This window comes from Paramormyrops kingsleyae, chromosome 3, assembly GCF_048594095.1.
Source record: "Paramormyrops kingsleyae isolate MSU_618 chromosome 3, PKINGS_0.4, whole genome shotgun sequence".
Taxonomy (NCBI): Eukaryota; Metazoa; Chordata; class Actinopteri; order Osteoglossiformes; family Mormyridae; genus Paramormyrops; species Paramormyrops kingsleyae.
Window position 1 is genome coordinate 12,541,639 of NC_132799.1, and position 10,570 is coordinate 12,552,208.

Below are 10,570 nucleotides of genomic sequence, written 5' to 3' on the forward strand. Positions count from 1 at the left end.
TCCAACCATAGAGCTGCCCCCAACAAATTACTGTTATTTCGTTTAATACTTTTTTGGTTATTTCATAGTTTTGATGTCTTTTATAATTCTTCTGAAATTCAGAGAATAGTACAAATAACCGTTTCTATGGGTAGGTGTGTCCAGACTTTTGACTGGTAAATCCTTTAATATATTTAAAATCATTTTTTAAAATATATTTTTGAAAAATATACAAAAAAATGCACAACAAACTGCACTTACAAACAAGTATACTTCAGTTCAAGTATGCTTAAGTTCGTTGATATACTTCGTTGATATACTTTTTAAAATATACACAGAATACAACAAACTGTACTAGTAAACAAGTATACTTTAATTCAGTTATGCCTAAGTACACTAAAGCACATTTACATTTAGCCATAGATATTACACTAAAACACAGTATACAAAATGAGTGAAAAAAATACACTCAGAAAATATATTTTTATTACACTTTTAGTTGTAGCACATTATTAATATACTTTGTTATACTATTTTTTACAAGGGTTGGGGCGCAGCCAGTGTTTCACTGCAACGTAACAGAGAACTATTACTGGGAAATACGAAGAATTCAAAAGTACAAAATCGAAGAGTGACACCGTAGAAAGGCTTGTTGGCAGCGGATCGCCGACAGTGTAAACAGACAGATACAGTTGTCCTTAAGAAAATTAAATGAAATCGTACTTTAATAACATTTGCACAAGTACGAGTCTAGGTAAGCCTACATTAGAATGCTTCTTTTCGCCTACGCCATCTAGCTCTCCATGAGACGCATGTCAATGACAAATGTCAGTAATTAAGACATCAGGCTGACAGCTTCCCTGTTTCATAATAAAAATCAATTCAGACCCCCTGTCTAGTTCATTCAAAATCAGTCCCAGTTCCCGGTTACAGAAGCAAGCATTCTTATTTCATTATCTTCCCCACATACATGTAGTGCCATATAGATATGATTCTGATCACCTATTATAACAATAACCTTAATGGCATGAGTATATAGTAGTGGCGCTATTCCCTAGGAATTTACATTGATGTTTTCATATGCTGCGGCATATCGTGTTTAAATCATACTGGTCGCCGACCACATACGGTGACATACCACATCTTCACAGATGTGCTCTAGTGGGATAGCCTGCAAGTTCAGCACTTCATTCCCCAGAAGCCCCTGCGCCCATACGTTACTTCCCGTTGCACCTTGTCTGCTCGTCTGATCAGGGCTGATCGTGTTGGCATGGTGTAGTACGGTTAGTTCCTTGGTTTGTTTTATAGTATTATTATTTATTGAAGCAGAACTCTTCTCCCCAGAATACGAATTTTAGTAGAAGTGGGTTTAATTGTTTATTTTGTCCAAAACATTGTAGCTTGGACATACGCCTTACTGTAATATCGAGGTTTCTGCCGGTCTTTGATTACTGTTTGTCGCAATCTGCTGGATGCAACCCTTCACAGGCACTGTCATGACCTGAGCAGCTGCTTTCCGACTGCCGGAGTCCCCTCGGAAGCGAGTGAGTACCTCTTCTCTCGGTATTACACCGAACAGTAACTGTCTGATCACTGACAGTGGCGATTGACCTGAGCGGATGGTATCGTTACGATGAGAAGTGAAGTCTATTTTTTTCCACAAAGCATCAGATATAAAATGACAACCTTATTTCTTTTTAACTATACTGGGATTTGTGATGTATATAAGCATCTTTCTTTAATGCAGTGCTTCGGAAAACGTTTATCAAAAATCTACGTATGGTGAGTCTATCGTTATGGGAAAACATGTATGATAGGATTTGCAGTCTAAAAAGTGAGAAAGTAGCTGTTTCTCTCACCATTCAACGAATATAGGTCTTTCCTAGGCGTTACACCCTTATTCCATTGTTTTACAGGAATGCAGGCAGTCAGGTCAGTACCAGCTGGAATGGTTTGATTAAAAGAGATGCAGAAAATAATCCACCTGCTTTCTACAGGCAGTATGGAATTACGTCTTCGTGATAGAATTCCGAAACAAACTCTTATACTGTCTTAATAGCCTGTGTTTTGGTTTTCTAATTTTAATTTTTTTTTTTAATATGATAAATGAACAATAAGTCAATCGTTTTAGGGCTCAGAGCTCATTCCAGGTTAAATCGTGGGTACTCTGATGTATAAATACAGCTATAATTTATTATAAAGCCAAATATCAGTGAACTATTCGAGATTCCTTGGAAGGAGAGAGATGAGACTCAAGTATTATAAATTTACTTTAAAAAGTCGTGATAATTCGGGGAATAAGAAATATTTCAAATTATATTGAAAATAAAAATGGTGAAAAAAGTGGACGGTAGAATAAACGTGTCCACTTGATATTGCAGTTTGCCAATATTAATTTCATACTAAACACATTTTCTGGCACTGAGATGGGTCCTGTTGTCTTGTAGGGTGTGCATTGAGCTCTGATGTCCATTTTTATGGACGACAGAGGGGAGATTGGTCAGGATTTTGTGAAGATTAATGCAGAATAGTGATGGCATTGGTGCTGTAATGGCTGGATGGAGTGGCCTGTGTGTTTTGGAGGCTTATTGCGTTAATCCGGAAAAAGCTTTCTGGGTGTTTTCAGGAAAAAAACTGCAGGACAGAAAAGTACTTTTTCTAGGGCAGCAAGGCTGAATGGGTTTTACAACTATCTAGATCCCAGTATCTTTGTGCAAAAAAATAGATTGTGAGTCAGGAAGCATGTATATTCCTCATATATTGTGGGAGGTAGTTTTCCAAGTGACCTGCAGTGATCGGCATGGTGGCTTGTTGTCGGTTACAGTGTGTCTGACAAACTGCTCAGCGGTTTGTCCTTCCGTCCCCCACAGTATGATGGAAGATGGGAAGAAGACCCAGAGGGTCTGAGCCCTTCCACTCTTGGTGACGGAACATCCCAGGACAGCTATCTGTATGGTGTCCCCATTTGGAGACCTGGATCCAGCCAGTATTTGCTGACACTTTGAGCTGGATGATAGTCATATGTGCTTCCAGCTGGCAGATGAAGAGCAGTGTAGTCCACAATCCCATCAAGGTCTGAGCGGCTTGCTCCAGATAGGAGAGTCGAGGCCATGTTGGCTAAGATACAGGAGGGCTTGAAAAAAATAGGAGGGAAAACTAGTTACCTCAATGCTCCGTATATTGTGGCTTATGGGACTGAAACAGGCATCTACAATGCACACAGTATTTTGCATGCATCTATATTATGCCACCAATTGCCCATCTCTGTGTTTAATCTAATGGGACCCAGGTTCTTTGTCTTGTCTCAGCCTTTATATAGCTAATCAGTATCTCCAGCAATATCTGGTAAAGATCCTCCAAAGTTTTTGGGGATCTTATCAAAAAGCTTTTTTATGCCAAAAGGATTCAGTCTTTTGGGATATTGACTCAAATGATGTTGACTTTGTTGGAGCTCTTATTCTGTTTGAGGTGATAATATGGAACACGTTTCCTTGCACCCTAACAGGCTTACAAAAAGCAGAGAAGATATACAGAATTGCTTATATTCTAGTCAAACCAGGAAAGCATCTGTATAATTCTCAATTTAATATTCCCTTTCAGGAAATGTTGATTTTTCTCCACCGGCACTTGGTTCTAGGTTACCTTGGCATGGGGTTTGACACTGCTGTCTTGTAGGTGAGAAATTTTGATCATGTTCCTGAGACCGTGGTGCTTTACATGTTGTAATGAAATCTTAAGGAGAACCACATTCTGCATTTGGTTTGTTTCAGAGGGGAATTCAGCGCTTGACACTGCTGTCCTCCAGCACCATGCGCTTGTTCCTGCGCTGCTTCCGGCTGTGCCCCAGGCGAGGCCGGCTAAGGCTGCCTACAGGCCTCCGGGATCTGTGGAGTTACAGCAGGCTAGTGCTCAGGTCCCTGTACTTCAACACCCTCACAAACACCGATGTGGTCATGGATTCCCTTTTTGAACCTGTGTTTTGGATCGTGGACCATCTTACTCGCTGGTTTGGCATGGTCAGTGTCGACCTCAATCACGCATTTTGCCATCCACGTGTTTCTGTGTTTGTAATTTTGTCCCGTCTTTGGTCCAGGTCTTTGTGTGTCTGGTGGTGGTTCTCACCAGCTCCATCCTCATTATCGCCTACTTCTGCCTTCTGCCCATGGTGCTGGACACCTACCCCATTGCCTGGATTGTGTGGCATATCTGCTATGGCCACTGGAACCTGGTGATGATCGTCTTCCACTACTACAAGGCCACAAAGACATCCCCCGGGCACCCTCCACAGGTATAACATTAATTTTGCATGGGGACTCCAACTCCAGTCCTGGAGAGCTACAATACAGTAGGTTTTCTATTCTACTTGGCTTCTGATGAGCCACACCTGTTCCTGGTATTTACCTGAGAACAGGTGTGACTCATCAGAAGCCAGGTAGTATAGAAAACCTACTTGGCAGAAGCTCTCCAGGACTGGAGTTGGAGAGCCCTGCTCTACAGGGTAGGCAGATGTGCCTGTGATTGAAAGATCAGCTGAGTGATTTCACTGTTGGGCCTTGAGCAAAGCCCTTAACCCAATTTCCTCCAGGTGGTCCAAGCTTTCTGAATTGTACCTCTTTGGATTAATAGCAGTAGCTAAAAAAAGCAAATGTCAATGTTTTCAGGTAAAATCTGACATCCCAGCAGTGTCTGTCTGCAAGAAGTGTATAATTCCAAAGCCAGCCAGAACTCACCACTGCAGCATCTGCAACAGGTAGCTGTATTTTTGCTGTAATTTTACCCACAGAATGAAGTGTTAGCATGTTGTTAAAAGCAAGATTAATGTGTGTGTGTGTGTGTATGTATAGATGTGGTCAAATTTGTCAAATTCCCGTTCTTCTACAGATGTATTCTGAAGATGGATCATCATTGCCGTATCCTTTTCCTGGAAATGCTTAAAGGCTTGCTCACAATAACAACCAAATCTTGATAACTTCATTACCTGCTTTCATCCGTACAAGCAGTGTAAAAATCTGTCTTCCAGTCAAGTTTTTATCAAGGCAATACCAGAGGTGGTTCTAGATTTTCTTTTAAATAAAACCAATGTCAGGTACCATATTTAAACGGCTAATCCTATTATTTATGTTTGTGTATATAAAGTTGTTACTTTCTGAGGTTGTTTTATTTTTTTAATAATTATAAACTTTTATATGTAACACAGGTTTTGCTGTGAATATAGCCCTAGCTGCTTGCATGGTGTCAAAATTCAACTACATAACAAGCAGTGTAACTCACACAGATAGTGCCATTTTGAACAGACCAGGAGAATGCTGGTCAGAAAGCGCCAGATGCACATTCCACTGCTCCCATTAACTATCATGTGGACAGACTGTTGCCAGGGGATTCCCTGTTTCTTTCTTAAATTGAACGCAACACTTTCAGCCTGGCTGAACAACTGCGTGGGCCACTTCAACCACCGCTACTTCTTCTCCTTTTGCCTCTTCATGACCCTGGGCTGTATGTACTGCAGCATTAGTGGACGCCACCTGTTCTTGGATGCTTACAGGGCCATACAGGTGAGTTGACTAAGCATGATGTGGAGAAGAGCTGTGGATTTACCTTAGAGATTCAAAAACACCCGGGATCAATGAAGTACATCTAATCTAAAAGCCTTTTTCAAGGCTAAATACCATCTACTATGGAACTTAATCACAGCAACCACAAAAACATCATCCCTTCAGCAGGTTTAAACTCAGTTGCACATTCACAGACTTCGGTCTAGACAGCATTCAACTCCTACATACACCTAGCTGAACTATTCTTAGATGTGTGATTGTGAAATGCTTTACTTGGGTAACTTAGAGCGCTAAGATGTAAACAGGCAGTTCCACATTCATCTCCTTTGCAGTGTAGCATCACAACGCCCTCTGTCCACACTCGGCACTGAGAGATCCCTAAAAGTGCTGCTGTTAAACGATTCTTTACGTTGTGTTCACGTTGTGCCACTAGCACTTGAAGAGCTTGGACGTGGAGCCGCAGGGGGTGCCTGTGACGGGGGTTGGGTGGCTTCTTGGTATCCTACCTCCTGGATCTGCACCTGGGCAGGTATTACAGAGGCCCGGCAGTCCACTGCTCAGTAATCCCATTCGGCGTTTATACTCCAGAAGAATTTGATTCATCTGCTCAACCTCACCACTACACTTGTCCATTCTGTCCACCTAAATTGGCTTGACCAAATGAAGTTGAGGGGAAAGATAGGAAGAAAGCTTTTATAGGATACCTGTATTTGGTGTTTTTTTTTTGTTTTTTTTTAAAAAAAAACATGATCTTTATTTGAGAAGGTGAAGGTGTCATCCCAAATGGAGATAATTGCATGTTTGTTTTATTTGCCTGTTCCATGTTGTCCATGTTGGACAGAAGGCTGTCCCTGTCATTCAGCATTTCGGGGTCATCCAAGCATGTGTTCGTCCCCAAGTATGACTGCTTTGAGTTGCCGTCTATGTCAATGTGACCCCCTCTGCATCTCACTGGTCGTGACCTGTATTCTGTGTCCATGTGGAAACGTTCACCATGGCGTGTTAGGAGGAGTCGGTATGTGGAGTATGTGTCCACTGTTGTGAGGGCTGCCCTGTTTTCTGGATTTGGCAGGATGTCATCGTCAGAAACCAGTGAACACACTGGATCGCTTTGGTGACCTTACTTTGTACTGCCAGTACTATTTAGAGTTATATCACAGTTATAGTAAAGGAAGACTCCTCCTGTACTGCCAGTAGTGTAAACGTTTAATGTATGTTTGTGTTTCTCAGTGTCGCTGTCACTCTGTATAGGCTGGTTATCCGCATTACCTTTAATGTACTTTTACTTGTACGTGTAGATCACAGGTGTGCTGTAATCAGTCAGTGTTAGTAAAGTAAAACGACAAAATATCAGAACAAAATGATTCATGAATCCTGTGAAGTCTAGGTTATAGAATGATTATATAAATTGCATAGGCTAAATATTGAACAGGTTTCTAACAGGTAAAAATACATTTTAATGCAGTCGAAGAGAGTCTTCAGTTGGTACGTGGTTTAAAATGATATCAGTTTAAACTTGTCCCTTTTTACTTGTTGAAATTTCTCCATTTAATGGCTTAACTATGTCCACTGGAACACCAGCTTATACACCCATATACCACCCAGACTGTTCTGCTCCAAAAGGCGTCCATCGGGCCAAATATGGGAAGACACAATTGTGTATATTGGCTGCATAATTCTTATTTATTTTTCTAGAGCTATCATAAGACTCCACCTCCACCTTTTACCTTTAAGGACAGGATGTTTCACAAGAGCGTCATTTATATGTGGGTGCTAACAAGGTGAGTCATTTCTACAAGATCCTGCTTATTCAACGCAAACAAACAGCTTAAATGAAAAGGTTGGAATTAAAGCAGTTCATTGTTCAAGAAATAAGACAGATACAACTGCTGAGAACTGTCAACATCTTAATACGCTGTGTGTGTGTGTGTGTGTGTGTGTGTGTGAATTTTCGTCATCTGTCCTCCCTGCAGTACGGTGGCGCTAGCCCTAGGGGGCCTCACACTGTGGCATGCTATTCTGATCTCTCGTGGTGAGACCAGCATCGAGAGGCACATCAACAACAAAGAGATTCGACGCTTGCACAAAAATGGCAAGGTAGGGTAGGTGTCTGGGTTTCACAGTTATTGTAAACATACACGATACACGTTTCCAAAGGAAAAGACATGGAGTGCGTTTCCCGAAACCTCCTTAATGCTATGTCATTCTTAAGTTCTACCTTAAGTTGTCTCTTAATGTTCCGACGTTCCCCTATTTCTGATGCCCCTGGAATGCATAGACCTCACTAAATATGCCCAAGTCACAGTATATCAGAACTTTGGTTCATTTATATATATATATATCTAATATATTTTCCCCAAAAAGCACACTGGAATAGTCCTTAGTAGTCAATACTGAAGCACACAGTACATTCTCTTATGTTAAGACAGTAATGCAGCTTTTCTTTCTGCTATTGGACCATTGCTTGTCCCTAAATCAATGATATGCACACATATTGGTGCACGCAGGTGTTTTATAGAAGAAGCAAAAATAAAATGGTGATACTACAATCAGGGGAGGCAGGTTTGTGAACCTAGTCGGCGAAAATCTTATTTACAGTTAGATGATTCAATTTGTTAATTTTGCATTTTATTTTTAGCTTCTCCCCAGTTCTGATTAATGCAGTATTTTGAAGAATTCATGCAGCGTTTTATTTAAAAAGAACGCCACTTTCTCTCATGCGGCAGTCAAGCAGTTGCTGCAAGGAGGGACTAATCAATTCACCAGCCATTGAAATCAACCAATCCGGTGTTCTGGTGCCTATTAAGGTCACACTTAAGAAGTTCTCCATTAAGCAGTCTCTTAAGAGACTGTTTGGGAAACATAGGAAAAGCAATGCCTTTCGTAACTTATATCTTTAGAGTCTACGTAAGATGCTAAGAGGTATCATCATGGGAAATGCACCCGTGGGTGTTTCTTAATACCAAGACCGGTCTTGCTAGCTTGCCTTCCAGGAATGAATTTGGGCCACAATGAATCATGGGATTGGTCTCGTTCGGCGAGGATGCAACCGATGTATCCTTGATATTTGGGATGGGGCAAGAACGACATTGGGGGATTTTTACCATACTCTGTACTTCTGTTCTTCAGTATTGGAACTGGTCTTTGGCAATGTAAGATAACGTAAAATGGGTACACGAGAACACAATACGGTCAAGTACACATATTAAGAAACACCTACGTTTATGTTGCTTCTCCACAGGCTTTCAAAAATCCATTTAATTATGGCAGACTGACCAACTGGAAGGTGTTCTTTGGTGTAGAGAAGAGGAGGTGAGCCCCGGTATCTTCAGTAACTCTGGAAGGAGGCCTGTTCCAGGTGCTGTGAGTGACTCGCTGTTCTCTCTTGCAGCCATTGGCTGACACGTGTACTGCTGCCCTCCAGCCACCCGCCATATGGCGATGGACTCACCTGGGAGCTCTCTCTGCACAGGAAGGACCCGATTGAGGTCTGAGCACAGACACGTGCTAAACATGCCCAGCTCTTTGGCCCTTCAGAATCGCCTTTGGGAAGACGGTAGTAACTGCAGAGCCTGTACTGCCTTGCCTCACCAGTAGGGGCACCAGTGGGCCTCCATTCAGGAGTGGGGCTTTCCTTGCGCATCTAAATGCGTAGCACTGTAGACGTTGATCACCCGTCTACTTCCATCTTTGCTGGAGGCCTAGTGGGGAGCTTCATGCCGTTGAGTTCCCAAGAGGCTTTGCCAGAGAGTGGGTAAGAGCTTCCTAGTCATCAGGAAGAAGAGGCTGAGTGACTGTTTACTGTGGTGCGTTGGCACCTCCTACTGGCACATTAAAGGATCACATGCAGGAACATGAGGAGCACTGTTCTCTTCACTGGTTATTTGTATTTGATCTGTATTTGATCCAATTAAATGTTTTTTTCCATAATTTTTTATCACTGTTATATTTTTTGTTTTTGTACTGCACAGTCCCATATGTAGGGATTAAACGGCACCAGCAGAATACACTACAAAAGATTAAGATATTCCAAAGCGGCTTCAGAAAGGACCCAGGGTATAGATGAGAATGTGTCTTTCAGATGGTGGCGATGATTGGGTAAGATATTAAAGGGGTCAGGGAATCTGATCTGCTGTGTTAGTAGAAGCAGATCAGCCTCCTATTTAAACACTTTTATCATTAGCAGGGAAGTTTTGCTGTATTTGTAAAAAATATTAAACTAATTGATGGAAACTGGAGGATTATTTGAAATAGTAGCTTGTCTGTAGACAGCCAGCCGCTCAAATGGCACCTATGCTGCTGGACAAGCTGCATATGGGTACCATATACTCATTTATCACAGCTTTGGTATTCTCCAGTTTGGATTGAAATGTAGCCTTTCTAACAATGCAAGACTGAATACAGCACCAACTGAACTACCACCTTCCACAGGCAAACATTCCAATAAGTATTAATGTGGGATCAGAACTTTACCAGGTGTTATTTACATGTCTATGATTATGAATTTGCTGAATCCGTGTTTTGTGTGGATAGACCAGCAGAGGGCAGTGTACACACTCCTGTGACACTTAAGCAATACTTCAGTCCATTCAGACAATGAAACTACTGGGTTTAGACTATAATAATTTATTAGAATGGTGTTGGGCCTCCTTCTGTGGCCAGTACAGCATCAGTTCATTCTGAGAATGACAGGTAGAAGTCCTGCACAGCCGCCAGAGGGATTGTGAGCCATTCCTCCTGCAGAACAGTGGCCAGGTTGCTGCGTGATGCTGGTGGAGGAAAATGTTTCCTGACTTGCTCCTCCTAAACACCCCAAAGTGGCTCAATAATGTTCAGATCCAGTGACTGTGCAGAATGTGTGAGATGTTCAACTCCACTTTCATCAAACTACTGTCACCAGCCTTGCTGTGTGTATTTGTGCATTATCATCCTGATACATGAAACCACCATCAGGGTACAATGTTTGAACCACTGGGTGAACATGGTCCTCCAGAATGGTTCAGTAGTCCTTGGCTGTGACGCATCCATCTAGAACAAGT

At 41.8% G+C, this 10,570-nt stretch overlaps 1 protein-coding gene across 8 annotated transcripts; it reads left to right on the plus strand.

Annotated features, from left to right (window-relative positions):
- Positions 1-1,162: 1,162 nt before the first annotated feature.
- zdhhc16a (zDHHC palmitoyltransferase 16a) lies at positions 1,163-9,461 on the plus strand. 8 transcript variants are annotated; one of them, XM_023824128.1, is made up of 14 exons: positions 1,164-1,262; positions 1,468-1,523; positions 2,850-2,929; positions 3,580-3,654; positions 3,750-3,995; positions 4,073-4,267; positions 4,641-4,729; positions 4,861-4,889; positions 5,398-5,531; positions 5,965-6,060; positions 7,227-7,312; positions 7,505-7,628; positions 8,773-8,843; positions 8,923-9,461. In XM_023824128.1, exons 5-14 carry the CDS (start codon positions 3,789-3,791, stop codon positions 9,023-9,025), a joined length of 1,134 nt encoding a protein of 377 aa, XP_023679896.1. In that variant the 5' UTR covers positions 1,164-1,262; positions 1,468-1,523; positions 2,850-2,929; positions 3,580-3,654; positions 3,750-3,788; the 3' UTR covers positions 9,026-9,461. The 8 variants fall into 8 exon arrangements, with proteins under 8 accessions (XP_023679900.1, XP_072565725.1, XP_023679896.1 ...); XM_072709623.1 differs by having other exon boundaries at positions 1,215-1,342; XM_023824132.2 differs by lacking the exon at positions 2,850-2,929 and having other exon boundaries at positions 1,163-1,262; positions 3,617-3,654.
- Positions 9,462-10,570: the final 1,109 nt, after the last annotated feature.